Source organism: Protopterus annectens, chromosome 6.part0 (assembly GCF_019279795.1).
Source record: "Protopterus annectens isolate FY-2018-M chromosome 6.part0, PAN1.0, whole genome shotgun sequence".
Taxonomy (NCBI): domain Eukaryota; kingdom Metazoa; phylum Chordata; order Ceratodontiformes; family Protopteridae; genus Protopterus; species Protopterus annectens.
Window position 1 is genome coordinate 1991561572 of NC_056737.1, and position 20910 is coordinate 1991582481.

The 20910-nt window shown below is 39.0% G+C and overlaps 1 protein-coding gene across 4 annotated transcripts in view; it reads right to left on the bottom strand.

Annotated features, from left to right (window-relative positions):
- The window catches only part of CCDC141 (coiled-coil domain containing 141), a 2268332-nt gene that overhangs the window by 2077783 nt on the left and 169639 nt on the right, over nt 1-20910 (bottom strand). For all 4 annotated transcript variants that reach the window (XM_044075309.1, XM_044075306.1, XM_044075307.1 and 1 more), the window contains exon 2: nt 10305-10427. In XM_044075309.1, coding sequence (XP_043931244.1) covers nt 10305-10427 — 123 coding nt within the window. The remainder of the gene's footprint in view (nt 1-10304; nt 10428-20910) is intronic.

The window sequence follows — 20910 nt, forward strand, 5'->3', positions numbered from 1 at the left end:
TGGGCCACGTAGAAGGATCTTCTAACCAGTTTGGCAATGTGATTTTCAAAGGTGAGATTACTATCTACTTGGGTCCCCAGATCCCTTATTATGTCTTCCGTATTTAGGGGACTGCCACCTATGAGGTAGTTTGTGGATACTTTGTTTTTTCCAAAGGGGATGACTATGCACTTTTTGGCATTTAGCTTGAGGCCATGATTTTGACACCAGGTATCCGTCTCAGTGAGACCCTTTTGGAGGAAGTCTGTGTCAGCTGAAGTGTCAATTATAGCCCCTAGTTTACAGTCGTCTGCGAACTTGGTCAACCATAGTCCTCCTGTGCTTGCCTGTACCTCTGAAAAGTATATGCCGAACAGGAGGGGTCCCAGGACCGAACCCTGGGGAACACCATTTGTAACCGGTTTAGAGACGGACCTAGCTCCCACAACTGTCACCATGTGGGTTCTGCCTGTGAGCCAGTTGGCAACCCATCTTGTGACATAGAGGTTTATGTTCAGGCTGGTGAGTTTGTCTATAATACCAGAATGGGGAATGGTGTTGAAGGCCTTAGCAAGGTCTAGATAGGCTGTGTGTACCACCTTTCCCTCATCTATAGCCTTGGTAACTGTCTCAAAGAAGTCCACCAGGTTTAGGAGGCATGATCTGCCCTTAGCAAAGCCAAACTGGGTAGGGTCCAGTATTTGGTGGTTCCCAGTGTCTCTGTTAATGAGTTCCATGATGATGCGCTCCATAGTCTTGCAGACCAAGTTAGTCAGGCATATAGGGTGACAGTTCCCAGGGTCTGTTGTGGCTCCACCTTTGTGGACCGGGATAACTGTTGCTGTGCGCCACTCTATGGGTATGTAGCCTGTGGAGAGGCTAAGGTCGAACAGCGTGTTGAGGTGAGGGGTTAGTTCGTCTTTGAGCTCATGTAGGATGCAGCCTGAGACACTGTCTGGTCCCATTGATGCTGAGTTTTTGACTTTGGAGAGGGCTGTTTTAACCTGAGTGTCTGTGATTTCAGGGACTCTACATTCTTCTGGTATGGTTATGGGTCTTTTTGGGGGTGACATGGGGTGAAGTTTGCGCTGAACCTGTCTGCCAGGATGTTGGCGATATCGGTCGGTTCAGTGTATTTTGTGCCATTCTGCACTAACTCCAAGCAGATCTGAGCATTGCCACTTAGATTCTTGACATAGCTAAAGAATGCCTTGTGGTTAACTTTGGAGTCCTTGGCAATTTTTCTTTCAAAGCTCGCCTTGGATGATTTTATGAGGGATCGTAGTTTCTGGCTGATACTGATCAGTGATGTCTTCCCTTCTTGGGATTTTTCCCTTTTCTGTACTAGTTTCCTCCTTCTATTGTATAACTTGTTTATGGCAGGAGTCCACCAGACTGGTTTCCTTTTCTTGGAGGAGTGAGTCTTGGTTTTGCTTGGGATGGCACGATCCATGCATTCTTGTAGCTGCCTGTAGAATGCATTAGTAAATAATTTTGCAGCTTGGACAGTGTTATCCTTCAGCATGGGGGCTTTTAAACATTCCTCCTAAGGGTGACAGGTGCAAGCCATCTCTAGCAAAGCAGTGTGGCTTGTCGAGCATGTCATCCCAGGCAGACAGACACTGGATCCCCTTTGAATGACACCAGAAACTTAGCCAATTGTTGAAATTGAGAATTTTTTCTTTATACCGTGGTATCATTCTTGGTGAGGGCAGGATGCTGCTCATGGTCAGGGTCATACCGGCCTGGGCTACATGATCAGAGAGCTCTTCCATGTCTCTTTTCATGTAGTCCAGGGAGGTACAGCTCAGGTCATTCACACCAACATGGACAATGACAGAGTCATATTTGTACTTGTTCTGGAGTGACCTGAGTGCTTGTGTTATGTGGCAGATCCTGGCACCCGACAGGCAGCTAACAGTAACCTTCTCCTTATTCAGCCTAGTGAGTGGGACGTCAGTGTGCCTGACTATAGAGTCACCTATTACTAGTATGCTGGGTATGTTATTTTGCCTTAAGGGCTGTGATTACATGGCACACTGGTTTTGTGAAGTATGTGTTTCATGGTTTGTGTTTGGGGTGGAGGTTGCTTGGATGTTTGCATTGGAGGTCTCTGTTGGTTTTGCAGATTTTTATTTAGAGCCTCCGAGCATGTTTTTGTGTATTTATATGTGTTTTTTGCCAGTGCTGGTTTAATGGGTCTATGTAAGACTGGTGGTGTGATGCAAGTATTTCCCTTCTCCTCTTGACTGTCTGATCCAGTCTTGGGTTGAGAGAGCTTAGCCTCTAGTTTGGCTGTATAACTGCATCTCTCATATGTATTAGTGCTTGGTGGTAGGAGGAGGGGGTGGTCTGTGTACATGAGGCAGTTGTATCATTGCCTCAAAATTCCCAGATTCACCAGTTGGACTGCAGAGTACACCTGAAACTGCCATTTGGACATGCCTGGATAGGTACAGTGAACTGTTTTACTGGATGGCTGGTAAGGTTGAATAGAGAGCCTTGTCCTTCTGTACAGTACAGGAGGGTCTAGTGCTAGGGTTTATAAGTGCTTGCTATAAGTTTTGAGCAAATGCTGGGTTGAGAAATGAAAGGCTTGAATGCTTAAGTTGAAAGTTTGTCTAGTTCCAAGGGAAAAATTAAAGAGGAGACTTTGTGGAGCCAGGAATAGTTTTACCCTAGCTAACCGGTGCTGCCCAGTGTGCAAAACCAGGCAAATATGGTATTTATAGCAGGGAAATGAAAGAGGTAGAAATTAGCCTAAAAGGGCCAATAAACTACTAATTTCTGGGCTGAAACCACTCCTCCAGGGACAGATAGGCTGCTCAAAGCTCCCCTCTCTCACAGGTGAACAGAGAAACTTCCTTCTATCCAAGTAAGGTATGGGCAAACACAGAGATTTGTAACACAGCCCTGAATTCAGCACTAACCTGAAAACTGGACTATACTAGCTTAGAAAGGTGGGACATAAGTATATATATATATATATATATATATATATATATATATATATATATATATATATATATATATATATTTTTTTTTTTTTCAGAAAATAAAGCAGATACACTCAAAAAAAAGTTTAAAAGCACATAAAAAGGATAATTATTGTTATATATCACAGATCAGAGTTGTAGTCAATGCCCCCAGTAATAAAGTAGGAAGAAACACAAATAAGGTAAAAGCAGATGAATAAAGTGCAATTTATATATATTGGGCGACTTCAACTACCCAAACATAGACTGGGAGCATTACTCTAGCTCCAACACCCTAGCCCAAAGGTTCCTAGAATTTATAAACTCAAATGCTATGGAACAACTTGTTACCACTCCCACAAGATGGGAAAACATACTGGACCTAATCATCACCAACATGGGGACTCTATGCTCCAGACCAGAAGTGTATCCCTCACTGGTAAGATCAGACCATAAACTAATCTCACTGGATATTCACATCCCGACCCCACCCCCTGCCCAGAAAACCACAGTGAAAAACTTCTCTAAAGCAAATTTCACACTCCTCAAAACTGAGGTGGAATCCTTCAAAGCCCCCGAGCCTGTGGAAAATACTGCCCAGACTGCAGAATCCTTTATAAACGCATTCTATGAACACCTTCAGGAATGCATGGATCATGCGATCCCAAATAAAACCAAGACCCAATCCTCCAAAGGCAGACGCCCTGTCTGGTGGACCCCAGCCATAAACAAACTATACAATAGAAGGAGGAAGCTACTAAATGATAGAGCAAAATCCCAAAAAGGGAAGGCATCACTGATCAGTATTAGCAAAAAACTACGAGCACACATAAAATTGTCTAAGGCCAGCTTCGAGAGAAAAATTGCACAGGACACTAAGGATAATCACAAGGCTTCCTTTAGTTATGTTAGGAACCTGGGTGGTAATTCCCAGATATGCTCAGAATTAGTCCAAAATGACAAAAAATACACCGAACCCACAGACATTGCCAACATCCTAGTTGACAGGTTCAGCGCAAACTTCTCACCCCTCCCCACCAAAAGGGCAAATATCTATCCCAGCAGAGTGCTGCCCCCCTGACATCTCAGATGCTCAGGTAAGAGCCGCCCTCTCCAAAGCAAAAAACACAGCATCAATGGGACCAGATTGTGTCCCGGGCTGCGTCCTACATGAACTCCAAGAAGAGCTAAACCCAAACATAAAACTACTGTTCAATCTCAGCCTTACTACAGGATATGTGCCCAAAGAGTGGCGTACAGCAACAGTGGTCCCTCTCCATAAAGGTGGTGCCTCAACGGATCCTGGAAACTATCGCCCCATAAGCCTGACTAGCTTGGTCTGCAAAGCTATGGAAAGGATCATCATGGACCTCATAAATAAAGATATTGGGGACCTACAAACACTGGATCCTACCCAGTTCGGCTTTGTTAAGGGCAGATCCTGCCTCTTAAACCTGGTTGATTTCTTTGAAACAGTCACCAAGGCCATTGACGAGGGAAGGTGGTCCACACAGCCTACCTGGACCTCGCAAAAGCCTTCGATACAATACCCCACTCGGGCATTATAGATAAGCTCACCAGCTTAAATATAAACCCCTATGTCACTAGATGGATTGCAAACTGGCTCAAGGACAGAACCCACATGGTTAGAATTGCTGGAGCCATGTCAGACTCCAAACCAGTTACAAGTGGTGTCCCACAAGGCTCAGTCCTGGGACCTCTCTTGTTCGGTATATATTTCTCGGAGGTACAGGCCAACACGGAAGGACTGTGGCTGACCAAGTTCGGAGATGACTGCAAACTGGGCGCCATAATCAACTCTCCAGCCGACACAAGCATCCTCCAAAAGGGCCTCATAGAAACAGACAACTGGTGCCAGAGCCATGGCCTCAAGCTAAATGTCAAAAAGTGTATAGTCATCCCCTTTGGCAAAAACAAAGTGCCCACAAATTACTACATAGGTGGTAATCCATTAAGTACAGAAGAAGTAATTAGGGACCTGAGGACCCAAGTTGATAGCAATCTCTCATTTGACAACCACGTGGCCAAAGTGGTTAGAAAAACATTTTATATAGCCCACCTAATCATGAAGGGATTCACATCTAGATCAGGGGAGGTCATTGTGCCTCTTTACTCATCCCTCATCAGGCCCATAATTGAGTACAATGCCCCTTTTGGGATGTACCTTACCAGACACCTGCAGCAACTGGAAAGACCCCAAAAGTACCTCACCAAGAGGATCAAAGGGCTCAAACAGATGCCATATGCTGCCCGGTTAAAGAAACTCCAGCTCTACTCAGTGGCATACCGCCTGTTCAGAGGCGATCTGTGCCTGACGATAAAGCCATGTCCAACCCGGAATTAATGGACATGCTGCACCTCAGAAAATCCAAATCCCATCGAGCCACGCCGAGAGACTTGAACCTCAGCACTGAAATAAATAGGACATGCTGGAGGGACAGATTCATAACCCAGAGGCTCCCTTCACTCTGGAATAAAATCCCAGTCCAGGTTAGGCAGAGTCCCCATTGACTCTCTTCAAGAAGAATCTTGATGAGTGGATGGGAGATCGTAGGTTTACCCGGTATCACTTCTGTGTCACTGTTAGACAGAGGCACAGTATACTAACCTTGAAAAAGGGCATAGCAAAATAAATTTAAAATGGGTGGCGAAAGCCAAACACATTCTGGCTAGGCTTATAAATGCCCTAGGGCAGATAGCCTAGTATGAACCTATGAACCTATGAACCTATATATATATATATATATATATATATATATATATATATATATATATATATATATATAAAACAATAGAAAACAAACAAACTGATTTAAACAAGTTACCCAATTAACCAGAAAAAAGCTCAAAACTGAGCCCTGTTCCAACAGTCTTCAATCAGACAAGTTCTAACTGCACACTCCTGCTTACTAGGATGCAGGGGAACCTTCTCCAAAGAAAGATGGCGTGGATCAGTGCCTCAATTTATACAAACAAAGCAAGATTCAGCAGGCCTGAATCTGGTCTATGCTACAGCAACAAGGTGTACCAATTTCAGAAAGAAACATTTCAAATAAGCAGTCACAATAAGCCTGTGACCAGAAATTCCCAGCTCAGAAGGGCAGAATCCAGCCTCTCTTCCCACAAGAGTGCAGAGCACAAACCTTCTTAATGTAAAATAACTGGCCTGAAGCCCAAGTGCTTAAGCCAGAACAAATACACTTTTAGAATAGCAGACACTGGGCTTTCAATCAGCAATTCCCAGCTTAGAAGGATGTCAGCTACCTGTCCTGCCACAACAGTGCAGACCACAAACCTTCTTAAAGTAAAACAGTCTGTATGAAGCCCAAGTGCTTAAACCAAAAGACTTAGAATAACAGTCACAATTCAATCAGGCTACAACCAAGCAGTTATAATTGCAGCAGAATAAATAAAATTGAGTACTTTTAAGAAAAGCAAAATAGAGTAGGAGGAAACACAGCTATAGCAAAAGCAAATGAATAAAGTGCAAAATTTTTTTTTTTTTTTAGTGCAACAAGAGAGGAAGGAAGAACCTAAGTGGGCTGGCCTTCTCAAATCTTCTCTCTGTATGAACACTAGACTCAGAATATGATCTCACTGTACTCAGTTAAGTGAGAAAATGATGTGGACCCAGGAGGAGTGTTCTAATACAGACTTACAGGAGGGGCGGGCAATTCCAGAGCCACCAACACTAATGCCAACACAAGAACAGGGATGGTGGGTGGGGAACTGCAGAGAGAGAGAGACACACAGCACACTGTTCAGAAACACACAATTAGGAAACAGAAAAAAATGAAAATACAGTACTTTTAAAACTGCAAGTTTGTACTTAACAAAATACTACAATTCACTACTGCAAGTTTCACTTAGCTTCAGCTTGTAATGCAGATGTTTGTAGCCAAGCAAGTCTCTAATTTTCTATTTTCTCCTTTGTTTTCTTATTTTTTGTATTGCAAATTTTCCATACCCCGGTGTCTTTGTCTGTATTTGTCTACAAATATCTTTGGTGCTGTTTTTTTTTTTTGTATTGATTAGTTTTGCTTTCTCATTTGCATAAATATTATACCATATTAAATCTCTTTTTCTTTCCTATGTCTGTATTTCTTCTTCGGATGTCTACTGCTACAACTGTTTTGCCTTATTTTGGGGACTTATTGCTCCGCCATGCTGTGACATGACCTGTATTAGACTTTTTACACTAAATCCTTCACTTTACAAGTGTTCCATAACTTCAGCTTTTATTTGTTTAATTTCTACTTTACCAATTTTCTGTTCTATGTTCCTCCTTTGTAATCTTATTTTTTGTATTGTGAATTTTATCAATCTGGGTGCCTTTGTCTGTATTTCTTTATGAACATCTTTTATGCTGCTTTTCTTGTATTGATTAATTTGGCTTTCTTCTTTGAATAAATATTATACCATAAAATATATCTCCTTCTTTCCCGTGTCCATGTTTCTTTTTCATACCTTTCAAAATTCTCTGAGTTTTGTTGTTTATATTTTCGCACTTCCGCTGTCGCTTCTTTTTCCAAATGGCCCAAGGTCTCTTGGTCTATGTAATGTTTTTCATGAATCTGTTGTATAAATGAATACATATTTTCATTTGAAGCTTTTTACAGTTCTTCCTGTGCAAGTATTTTTCTTTCCTCTAATTTTTCTCTTAATCTTTCTGAATATCGTCTATCCAGAAATTCTGGGCCTCGTGCATAATAGTAGCAATACATCATTTCTTTCTTATCCTCAATAGTCTACTTTATCATCTTTATGGCTCCTTTGATGGACTGTCAGTTTTTATGGTTTTGGTCGATTACTATTTCCTTCTACAACAGGGGGGCCATCCTCCCCCTGAGTCTGACCTAACCCTATTTTAGGAATGTTTCCATGGTTTGAAGATTCTAAACTGTCACTTTTTTCCACTCCTAGCACCAGTGTACCTAAGAGCATTAGGCACTTTTTTATCCTGGCAATTTTGCACCCATCTGTCTTTTTTATTTTTTAACCTACTTATGTCCATGATATAGGCTATATTAAATACAGCCTATATATCTGTGTCATCTTGTTGAAATTTTGAAAAAAAGCAGGGTCCACCTCATGAAGGTACTCACCAAGACTTGAGGATTAATTCATTTCCAGCGCTTTCTTTGCTTGCTGATTTTATCATTTCTCCATCTGAACCCCATCTCCAAAGGGCTATGGGAAACTGCAGTGTTATAACATGAGACAGGTTGCTTACCAACTTGCTACTTTTCTCTAGTAATCAGCAGAGAGGATTAAGTCTCTGCCATGTTAAAGAGCTGTTTCTTGAGTCCAGGGTTTGATTCTCTCAGCCTCCATCTGTCTGTTGTGTGACTCTGAGCAAGTCACTTAACCAAACAGTGCCCTTGGGCAATTTGAAAATAACTCTTGGCTCCTCAGTGGTCTCCTTGACTGCATGACCAGTAACTACCTATGAACTTATAATGGTTTTCTAATCATCTTGCAGCTGGCTGTGTTTTTGCAAGTTTTTCTGACTCTATACACCATAACTCTAACTTTGTCATCTTCATCGCCATTGTAGATTTGTAAAAATATTTTTGTATACATTGTGCCATGTTATATTTAGTAGTGTGCAATCCTTTTTTTTTTGTTTAGTTTAACATGTTTCACTTTGTGATTATAATATTTGTAAGCACCTTCAACCATAGCAATAATTAAGAATTATCTACCCAAATGTGTTACCTTAGGATAAAATATGTGATCCCTTGTAGAAAAATATACATGACAGTCAGATAGAAAATAATATCTAAACTACAGTTATACATAAAGAAAAAACATCCTGTTGTTCTACTAGCTGGCAATAAAATACATTATTGTAACATTATCAATGCCTGCAAACTCTGAATTTAAGAAATTCAAGTACTACAAGTAACTTAAATCAATGGAGGAAATAGATGCCATCCAACATATCAGTTACATTATTTTTTGTTATAACCTTTGTTTCCAAATGATTGTAAGGTCTATTACAGTACCCAAAGTATATTTGTTCAGCCTGTAATGAATGTGTTTATTATATTCTCATTTTCTTTCACAATGTTATTCTTTTTTGTGGTGTTATATCTGCCTGCTCTAAGAGTAAAATATGAATTGTTATTGAGTGTTTTCTACTTGTATAAGGCAACAATACCCCAGGGCTATATTAAAACAGAAATTGTATGGACTTACTGAGCTTTTCATATTATCTCTCTGCCTCAGAGATGTGTGTTTGAAAACACATAGTAAAAATTTCCAGGAGTTCCTCTCCATTCAAAAGCTATTTATTTATTTAGTTTCCACTGTTCTGTATCTTATGTTCAATCTGTACCACTACTGTAAAACGTTATGTAATGGAAATAAAGTCTTAATATAACAGGAATGAGGTTCTGTGCCTTGCAGTTCTAAGTTGTTTACACGCGCTTCATGCATCAGCACTGTCAGATCACACACAAAGTGAGCACTTCTGCTACCAATGGTGTAAACTGTTTAAAATACTGTCTGGTGAAAAACATAGAGTATGCATGTTTGCGTGTATGTGTGTGTCTGCCTGTCTGTAATATGTCTATAATAGCCTGGCATCATATTCATGATTAGTGTCTCTGCCCATGCCTCTTTGACTATTGAATGATAGGATAAGCCTCTGACTCCACTGTGATTGCAAACATGATAAAGCAGGTGTTAGATAATGACTGAGTGAATGAATGAATGACTTAATCAATGAATGTGATAAAAATGAAACATGTTGATGATGATTGATTTATTTTTTATCAGCTTTTCTTATTTATTCCTTTGTTAACCCAGCAAGTAAATTTGTTCAAAAGACCTCCCGGAAGAAGTCAAAAATAAATAGCTATAATGTAAAACTGCAGGTGAGAGAATAAAAACAGAGAAGTACACGTGGAAAAGTCAATAAATGTAAATTAAAGTCATAGTAAGTAAAAATCTCCTGCAAAATATCTGTAATAGGTCAAATATGAGTACCAAATAATAATTAAGTGAACAAGTATCTAAATGTTAGGCTGTGTTACAATAAATCGTAAGTGATGCAGGTGAGGTGTCAAGTTGTCTTTACAAAGTGAATGACATTTTGTTGTGAACCTACCAAACAGTATTTCTTACCTGTATTTTTACAAGATATGTTCACCAGAAATAAGGAAGTGTTTAATTACTGGTAGCTAGCAATATTGTGGAACATACAGAAATTATAATCCAAAACCTAATCCTCCAGGTATTACAGTATGCAGATGCATAGTCGTGGTCTTCATTATTAAATAACTGCTTTAATTTGCTACGTCAATGTATATCTGATGACCTTACCTTAAGTTTGATCAACAACATTTCATGATCTTGTAATTGCTTTTTGATTTCATCCTGACTGCTACCAATTTCTAAGATGTTAGGTGTACATTCAACGAGTTGCAGGGAGACGCATGTTCCACTCTGGAATATAAAATGGGTATTCTGTAAAACATTGGTCCTGAGACTTCAAGATTTATTTACATGCACCTATTTGCATCACTTCCTTTTGCTTCTTAACAAATTATCTAACATTTTTTTATTCTGTTGTTCCCTTCAAATTTACACTAATCAAGACAATACTGCAAGCACATGTACTATGCAAGCTTTACTAAAATTTTAGACGCATTCAGCATTAAGCTAACTTAGTATAATGTAAGCATGCATTTTGCACTGTTACCACTGGATTAAAAATAATTTTGATGAAATGCAGCCATACTGTGTTAGTTTCCCATGAAGCAACACTGAGCAGCTAGAGCTAGCAGGTAAGCTATCAGCTAGCAAAGGGAGGGCTGTAGTATTCTATTTATCATTCAGTTGCTAGCAGGGCATTTAATAATCGGGAGTAAATAGTATACACATCATAGGAATCAGTTAAAATTATATGCACTTAAATCATTGTCGTTCTGTTCTGTCTCTAAATAAATGATAAAAGTAAATCTATTGAAAATGTCCTTGCCTTTATTCTATCTAGCAAAACTTTCAAAGAGGTGTATGTAGTGATGAAGAAAAACGTAATAAGGTACATTTTCTGTAAGCAGTTACAAGTGTGTATTACGGTATCCTGAGAAAGAGTGTTACAGCATAATTTAAATGGATGCATACAGCTATGCATTGTTGATAAGAGAAAGGAGGTTAGCTTGAGTAAAACATTATAAAGGATTCATTATCAAAGATGGTGTGCCAACATGCCTTTTATGAGTGCTCAAGATGGCATTATTAACCTGGCAAGTTCACTAAGTCTTTGAATCAGTAAATATTACATTGTAGAAACACTCGGAGTTCTAACTATTGACCTGTTATAATGCATAAATATGAAGACACAAATCCACCATCAGGAAAAACACACTTTAATGCAGCAAAGCTTTCAGTTAAAAACCTTCCTCAATGCTAAAAGGAAGGGTGTTTAACCAAAAGCTTTGCTGCATTAAAGTCGTTTTTTCCTGACGATGGATTTGTGTCTTCATATAGTGACTTTTTGTTCCATTCTTCAGTGTACCAGCTAGTTAGCTTCAATAATGCATAAATACCCACCAGGTTCAGAAAAAAAATGTAATTTTTATAGCAAAGTTAATAAAAGAGGAAAAAGGCAAAATAGTGCTGAATAATATTACATGAACAGTTGCTAACAAAGCCTGGTCTCATAGAAACACCAGAACTAAATTCTAACAGCAGCAAACATTACATGTCTTGGGAGAAGCCATAAATCTCATTACCCTCTCACAGACAACTAATAAAGATGAAATGAATTAAGTATTGCCACACTCTCTCTCTCTAGCATCTAAAACGGCAAACTGTAAAAAACTTTGTATCTGAAATAGAGGTTAGGATCACATAGGCAGATCATATAGCATGTAAAGTGACAAATGTCTTCAGATATCTAACAGAATAAACTATTGTGGGAATAAATCTTGACTTTTTTGTTCTGACATTGCTTTATACTGTTATTTTACTCAATTATTTCCTTAAATTGTAAACATTACAAGTTAGGGCAGAAAAAAACCTTTATGTACGTATGAAACATGGTAGAGGTTATAGGTTAAATGCTTCGAATCTGGAAACTTTTTTTTTGTGTTTAAAGTAATGACAGTTTTTTTCCAGATATCTGCCAGAAATACTGTTATGGGAGTAAAGATGATGTGTTTTTTTAAGCAGTACTTCTGCACTGACGTAGGCAAAACTAAATATGTCACTAACCAGTTTTCTTGTATTTTATCATTTAGCTTGCATTCCCTGGTGTTTTAATTGCCACAAGTAAGCTAAATAAAGATTAGCTGTACCGGGTCTAAAATAGTTCTTAAAAGGGTTCACATATTAGGATTTTGCTGTATTACCAACTATATTCTGAATTTCTACCAATGCAATGTTTTCCTTTAAACGTTTAAAATAAAACTTACTACAGAACATTACAATTAAATGGCACGCTGACAAAAGCTGAAGTACATTGATGACTAACAATACACAATAAGCAGAAATGGTTTTACTTTTGACTGCATGTGGCGGCATTACTCAAGCTAATGCACAAATACTTGATAGATGATGGTTATATGAAGCACTCAAAAACTGACTCAGTCTCAAGGAAAACATGCTTATTTATATGAAACAACCCCCAAAAGATTATATTTATTTGTTACATTTTGTGCAAAAACAAGGAAATGTCAGCAGACTATGCAAAGATGTTGTGACACTTATGGTCATCACAAGTAACTAGTTTGAAAAAAAAAGATTAAGGGTTATTATGACACATTGCTCTCACCAGAGTGAATAATCTAAGGATGTCCTCTCTCTTGCATATAAAACAAGATATGGTTGGTCTACTGATCATCTCAGAAAGTATGAGAAAAGCACATCTTACAATTCTCCCATCACCTCATACTGCGCATGCATATCAAGATAAAATTGTAGCAGTCAGTCAGTGGCTACCAAGCTGGTTTTATAGACAGGATAATCACCATCAGCCTAGAATGAGTTGTACAAAACTCTGGAATGCTTTGCATCCAAGGAGTAGAAATACTGAATGGAAATTGTCCACCCCATATTATACATTCATTCATTCCCTTGTTTATTCATTCTAGAATACCTCCTGTATTTTATTAAGGGTTGTGGGTAGGGGCAAGATCCTGTCCCACAAGCAATGGGCATAAGGCAAAGAATTATCCTTTAATGGGATAGCAGTCCATTTTAAGGAGCACAGACATGCTCACTCACAGATCATCCCATACCTACAGGCATTGTATCCACCAAATCACCTATCTACATATTTTATGATGAGGAAAGTAACTGGAGACCCAAGCAAAACCCTACAAGGACACAAGGAGGGCATGCTGACTTTTCACGAAAAGCATGTTGTCTGATCACTGAACCAAAGATCCAGGCAGTAAAACTAACCATTGTGTTGTGTGCTGCCTGCCATACTGTTTCTTTTAGACCTCTTTAAATTCCAGAAAAAAACTTGAGCAACACTTTAGTTAACGAGAGAGAGAGAGAGAGAGAGTTGAAGGTGTCTTTGCTAAATGATTCAGAAGTTTTATCCTCCTCGGAGAATGTTGAGATTTGTATTATTATTATTGAAACATTGCTGAAAAGTCTAAAAGTATATCACAAAATCCAGGGAATATTTCTATTCATCGATGCTTATCTGATGTGGTAGGAGACAGTGTCTCAGTATTTCATAAAAAGAGAAAAAAAACTTGAAAGATCTGAAAGCCAAGAAAAACAACTTGAAATTAGAAAATACAATAATAAGCATAATAACACTGAAATGGTAGCTAACAGAATGATGAATGTTTTGCTGTTGATTATCATAATGACATATCATAATCTATGAATACTCAGAAAGCTGAAATATGTAAAAATACAGTTATTTATTTACTTACTTATTTATTGTTTTACCAGGAAAAGTCCAACTGGGCACAGGATCCATTTTCAGTGGAGGCCTGGGGAGAATGGCTCCAATGTAAAAACAACAGTAATAGAGTGGCACTAACATTTGAAAGGCAATAATATAAAACAGTGCATTTCAGATTTGATAAAATATGCAGACAGCCATACTGTTGTTATTTTCACAGAAAACAAAATGTCTTACAGGCAGTATAGTGGCGAGTCAGCTAGATTTGAGAAATAGAATAAAGGGTAGTTGAAGATGAAGGGGTATAACAAAAGAGAGAAGAAAGTGAGTTACACTACAGGTAGGAGGAGGAGGATATGGAGGGAACTCAGCAGGAACGAGGCTGAAGAGGAGTGATTTACTTAATTTGCTGCACCACATTTACAGAGACAGGAGTTGAAAATCAACAGAACATGAATATTATATTTAAACTTGTACTTTGCAAATTATGCCAAAGCTTTCAGCAAAACCAATGGTATAGTACAAAGAATTCTGCATTTACTGGAAGGGTTGTGTCCTTCCACCATCACACCCTAAATAATCAAATGCTCACATAGTATTGGATTAAAAGATATGCAAGGCTTTTGCAAAATGAAGTATCCCCTTTACGTTGAGGTGCTATAACCTCAGTGTGCAGGAGTATGAACACATAGTTTCCACATAGTTTCAGAGTAGTACAGCTCTTAGCCCCCCCCCCCAAAAAAAAAAAAAATATATATATATATATATATATATATATATATATATATATATATATATATATATATAGTCACGTTTTGTTTATTCTTGACAAAATTTGCTGAATTAATGAATAGTACCACAAAGCACTGGAAAACTAACAACTGCATTGGCATTATAGCTATTCAGAAAGCCTGCTTCCAAGTTACTTCCATGTATGCTGATCTGTGAAATCCATACACACCTGCCTTACTAAGATGAAAAAAAAATATTTCTGTACACAGAGCTATTGTTAGCAGGAACAGCATAGGATAAAATGCATAGTTTTGTATTGCACGGTTTCTTGAATGTACATGTAAAAAGTGATACACTCACTTTTAGTACAAGTTAGAAATTCAAATCAGTATCCCTTTCTGCAGTGCAAATCAAAGTAAAATTTTATTTTATATTTGTTAACCGGGAAAGTCCGACTTGGAACAAAGCCATTTTTCAGCAGAGGCCCGGGAAGAAAGGCTCCAGATGCATGTCTTTGTAACGTGGGAGGAAACCGGAGCACCCAGAGGAAACCCATATGAACGCAGGGAGGACATGCAGACTCTGCACAGAAGGCACCCCAGCCAAGAATCTAACTGGAGAACCTTTTGCTGTGAGGTGACAACACCACCGCTGCACCACTGCGCTGTCCAATGGATGCCTTAAAATGGAAATTAAATAAAACTATAATATAAAATCATCATTTCAGTTGTGTATTACAAATGAATATATTTAATAATGTATCTAATTGTGCCACTTTCAGTTCAATCAAAATGCTCTTTGGTCCTAAATGTCATTGTTTTAGAATCAAATATATAAGTATCAGCTACATAACAATTGTCATACTATTATGTATCATGCAGGAGCATACCATGCACTTTTCTCGAGGCTTACCTGACTAAACACCAGGATGTGTAAATCAAGGAGAATGCAGACTATAAGGAGAATTTTAACTACACAAACATGACTGAGTAAAGTTATCAACACCAGATAAATATGCCCAAATATTAAATGACAAAGTTAACCAAATAATCTGGAAAAACAGTATGACATGAAGCTAAATAGGTTAATATCTTAGCTATTATACTGACAAACAGAGGATCTTTCTGCTCTCCACCTATATTTGCACTGTCTATGATTGACACACATTATGCGGGTTATTTTTAACATAAGAGAAAAATCTAATTCGGCAGCAGACTCCTGCAGAAAGCTTCCAAATCCGATACTTTTGAAAATAGCAAAACTATAGATTTAGTAAGCTCACAAAATAAGACTACATGAATTAGCATTCATTTTATGATGAAAAAAAAAGAAATCTTTAATTGCAATGAATGTCATTATTTGTTCATGAGAATCTAATATCTTTTTCAAAAAGCATTGTGGACTATAGTATGTGAAAGCAAAAGTATAAGCCAAAAATGGGGACACTTGTAGGGTACGCTGATAAGTGAGATGACTCTCCTAGTCATCATTTTCCATTGCAAGTACCCTAAATCACACAGGTGTGTACATACTTCATGACACGTGTTGAAACAGTACCAGCAGTTGTAGCAGTGATACCATACTCCAAACAGGGAGTCAAATAATGTGCTGACAAAAACACAAGGCAATGTATATGCCTCAGTCAAGCAATAATGAAATTGGTAGGGACCACAATGAGCACAGTTTTACTCTTAATCTGTCCATTTGACAATGCATAACATTCACACCACTCTTTCAAAGGCACATCTCCACTTTCCACAAACACACAGCCACCCACACAACATACCAGTCAACTCTGAGGCTTTTTCCATCCCTCTGCCAAATACTGCTGTAATGGCTTTGGCAAATAAAAATGATTGATGGATGTGAGCTCAGGACTCCCATCCCTACCTATTGGAACCAGTTCACTGCACTTACACAAGTGTACCCCACAGCAGGGCAGCAAGCAGGTGTCAATGCAGATTTGCTCCATAGTTCTTTTACAACACACACACACACACACACACACACACACACACACACACACACACACACACACACACACACACACACTCACAAACACACAAAACAATGATACACAGTTAATATGGGTAAATCTGTTTGGTCAATGTAACTACACTTGTAGCCAAATCCAGTCCTATGACACCTGCTACCCATCGGCATGTCAGTACTTGTCAGTCAACAGCTGCAGATCTTGCTGGCCATTGCACTTTGACTAGCAAACACACACAAACACACAAATATGCACAATACACATGGTGAACAGTGGGATTTTGACACCCTCTCCCCAAAACAGTGTTGTAATGGCTAAGAGGTGCAAAAACTATTGGCACATGTCAGCTCAGGACACCTCACAGCCATTGCAGCAAGTCCATTGTACTGATACACTACTATCAACCAAGTTAAGCTTCACGCCAGTGTCAGTCCAGCATTGCTCCACAATTCTGTTACTCGATATATATGCAATAATTACACACCGACACGCACCCAAGTGTATGTATACACACACACACACACACACACACACACACGCGCACACACACACATGTACACACACACACACACACACACACACACACACACACACACACACACACACACACACACACACACACACACACACATGTACACACACACACACGCACACACACACAGATCCAGAATGTCACATGACCATGACACAGTGGCCAGCTGTGTACAACATAGTATTGTATGGCTACTGTGTCCAAATAAACTGCTGTTTTCCTGTTTTTGCTTATACACACACACACACACACACACACACACACACACACACACACACACACACACACACACACACACTCACACAAAATCAAACACATGCTTGCCCACACTCTCACACACACACACACACACACACATTTATATATGACAGTGGTTCTTTCGACTGAATCACATTTCACAATCACTGTGGACTGAACAAAACTCACAACCTCATTTGACTGAAATTGCATTTGACTGAATCATGATTGAGTGAAAATTATAAGGTCTACAGAGTGTCAGTGTTGTATTTTATGTTGGAATGTAAACAGTGACTGACCTTTTTTTCTTTACTCCATTGTTGTATGACTACACAGTTAGTATATTTAAGTAAGGGAGTCCGTGGGGCAAATACCTCCCAAGCTGTCACTTTTGATCTTCTTAAAAAAATCTGCTTGACATCTATAAGCCTTACAAAGACTGCTTTCAAAGTTTATACTCACACTGCGTAGCAAAAGTCTGGAATATATTCCCTACATCAATCAGGGCAATACATAGCATTCATTTATTTAAGCTGCAAGTGAAAAATGCCTCTCTGACTCCTGGCTTTGCACTTGCTGTTCTACTGGCTAAAATTGTATATCCTTCTTCTTTAATATCTATATACGTCCAATCTCTCCTTTTCCTTGGTTTCATTTCTCTTACTCATAATTTTGCTTTTATTCATTATTTCTCCTGCCTCCCATATCTATCCCAATTATTTTTCACTCTTCCCTCTATTCCTCTCCTCCTCTTTATCCACCATTTGAATGTTTCCACTCTGACATTTCCTTTATGAGTGCATAATGAATTTATGCACTTGTAACATCAGCATGTTTCATTACTACATGATATTGTATTTATCTTGTTTTAATGATGGTATATGTGTAAACTGTCCATGCAATATATGCATTAATATCTGCATTAAATATTGTATTAATCAGTACTGACACTGGCTTGCTGCCCTGCTGAGGGGGACACTTGTGTAAGTGCAGTGGACTGGCTCCAATAGGTGACAATGGGATTCCTGAGCTAACATCCATCAATAATTTTCATTTGCCAAAGCCATTACACCACTGTTTTGCAGAGAAGTGGGAAAAGCCAGAAGGTTGACTTGTATGTTGCATGGGTGTGGATGGCTGTGTGTTTCTGGGAAGTGGAGGTGTGCCTTTGTAAGTGTGGTGTGAATGTTATGCATTATTAAGTGGAGAGATTAAGAGTAAAATTGTGCTCAATGTGGTCCCTAGCAATTTCATCATTGCTTGAGTGAGATATATACATTGCCTTGTGTTTTTGTCAGTATAACGTTTGACTGCCCTGTTTGGAGAATGGCATCACTGCTATAGCTGCTGGTACTGTTTCAGTACATGTGTGTCATGAAGTATGCACATGCCTGTATGATTTGGGGTAGTTGCGATGGAAAACTAGGAGTTCAGCTCAGTTATCAGCATACCCCACACTGCATCTATTTTTGGCTTATACTTTTTGCTTTGACATACTCCATAATGCTTTTTGAAAAAGGTGTTAGATTCTCATGAACAAATAATGACATTCATTGCAATTAAAGACTTATTTTTTTCTTCAGAAAATGAATGCTTATTCATATAGTCTTATTTTGTGAGCTTACTAAATCAGCAGCATTGCTATTTTCAAAAGTATCTGATTTGGAAGCTTTCTTCAGGACTCTGTTGCTGAGAGGATGAGTGATACTCTCCAAGTACAAAGCTAAGACAAACTACATAAAACCACAGTAACATAAAGTGCTGCATCACATCAGATGCTTGGAAGGCCATTGTTAAGAAGAAACCAAGAATTGCTTCATTGTTATGTAAAGCTTGGCATTAAATACCATAGTTCAGGCTATGCTACAACAGAATAACTATGCAAAGATAACCATGTGGGCAGCCGTAATGCAACTCAAATCAAATATTTGACTGTGTACATTTTAAGCAATGGATAGATTGACCTAAACTCTAGACTGATGTGTGTCCTTTTTTTTAAATAATTCCTGGGAAATGCTACAGTTGTGTACACTTACCATAAATGTAGATGTTTGAGTGTATTCACTGTTGCAGTCATCACATTTGGGTTATCTGCTTGCAGTAGCCTTCAGTCGGCCTGATTAACAAAGTCTTGGGTCCTATGTCAAATGCTGTCTCCTCTTCCATGATGTCAGGTCGTCAGGGGTATATAACATGTAGCCGACGTCATTATATCAGTTTTTCTTGCCCCAGATGTCAGGTGCCCCCCAATGGGAAGCAATTAAATCTATAAATATACAAGGTTATACCTCCAACAAAAAAGCAAATACACCAAAAGCTTTTAAGCATTGTAAAGGAGAGAAGAAGTATAGCCAAAAGAAGTCAGGGGGCTGGAGGGAGGGTAACCAGGGCTGCAACAGTGAATACACTCGAACATCTACATTTATGGTAAGTGTACACAACTGTACTATGTTCTTCATGTTTCACTGTTGCAGTCATCACATTTGGGTAGATTCCCAAAGCTAAGGATCGGAGGAGGAATTTAGATAGCATTAGGACCAGCTATAAGGCCCTGCAAGACTGCAGTGGCAAAGCCAGCTCTGGATTTAGAGAAAATTGTCAAATGGTAATGCTTGGTGAAAATATGTACAGAACTCCAGGTAGCAGCTTCTAGGATGTCCATGATAGGTACACCTCTGAGAAAGGCTGTAGAGGTAGATGCAGCCCTGGTTGAGTGGGGTCTGATCCCCTGTGGGATAGGTTTTCCATGGTGCTTAAGAAATTAATGCAATGGCCTATCCATTTGGAGATGGTTTGCTTAGAAATAGCCTTCCCCTCTGTCCCTGCAGCAAATGTCACTAGCAGTTGTTCAGATTTCCTTTGAGGTTTAGTCTTGTCCAAGTAAAATCTAAGTTGTCTGTGCACATCTGAGTGCAGTATCTGTTCCCCTTTGTTCTGTGGATTAGGAAAGAAGGTTGGCAAATGAATGGACTGATTAAGGGCCACACTGGATACCACCTTTGGCATGAAAGAGGGATTGGTCCTGAGGGACACCCTGTACACATAAAAGATGATGAAAGGCTCCACTGCCACAAGAGCCTGTAATTCAGATACCCTTCATGCTGAAGTGATTGCTAAAAGGAAAGCTGTTTTCCAAGAAAGGAATTTTAAATCTGCAGTAGCAGCTGGCTCGAAAGGAGGAAGGGTGGGTTTCTTCCAATACAAAGTTAAGGTCCCAGGCTGGAGTTGGAGCTCTCCTGGGTGGTCTTAAAATTTTGGCCCCTCTGAGGAACTGCTTGAGCAGTGGATGAGAGTAGAGGGGAGGCTCTGTATTATAATGAGCTGAAATGGCTGTGGCGTGAATTTTTATTGAGGAAAAAGACAGGCCCTTGTGAAGCATCTCAGTTAAGTATTGTAAAATCTGAGGCAAATTGGACACTGCTGTGCACATCCCTTGAGATTGGTTCCAGGCACAGAATCTTTTCCATTTTTCAGCATAAGATTTTCTAGTACTAGGCCTCCTTGCCTCTTAATTGATATCCATCACTGGTTTACTGAGGAGTGGTAAAGGAGAGATGAGGTAATT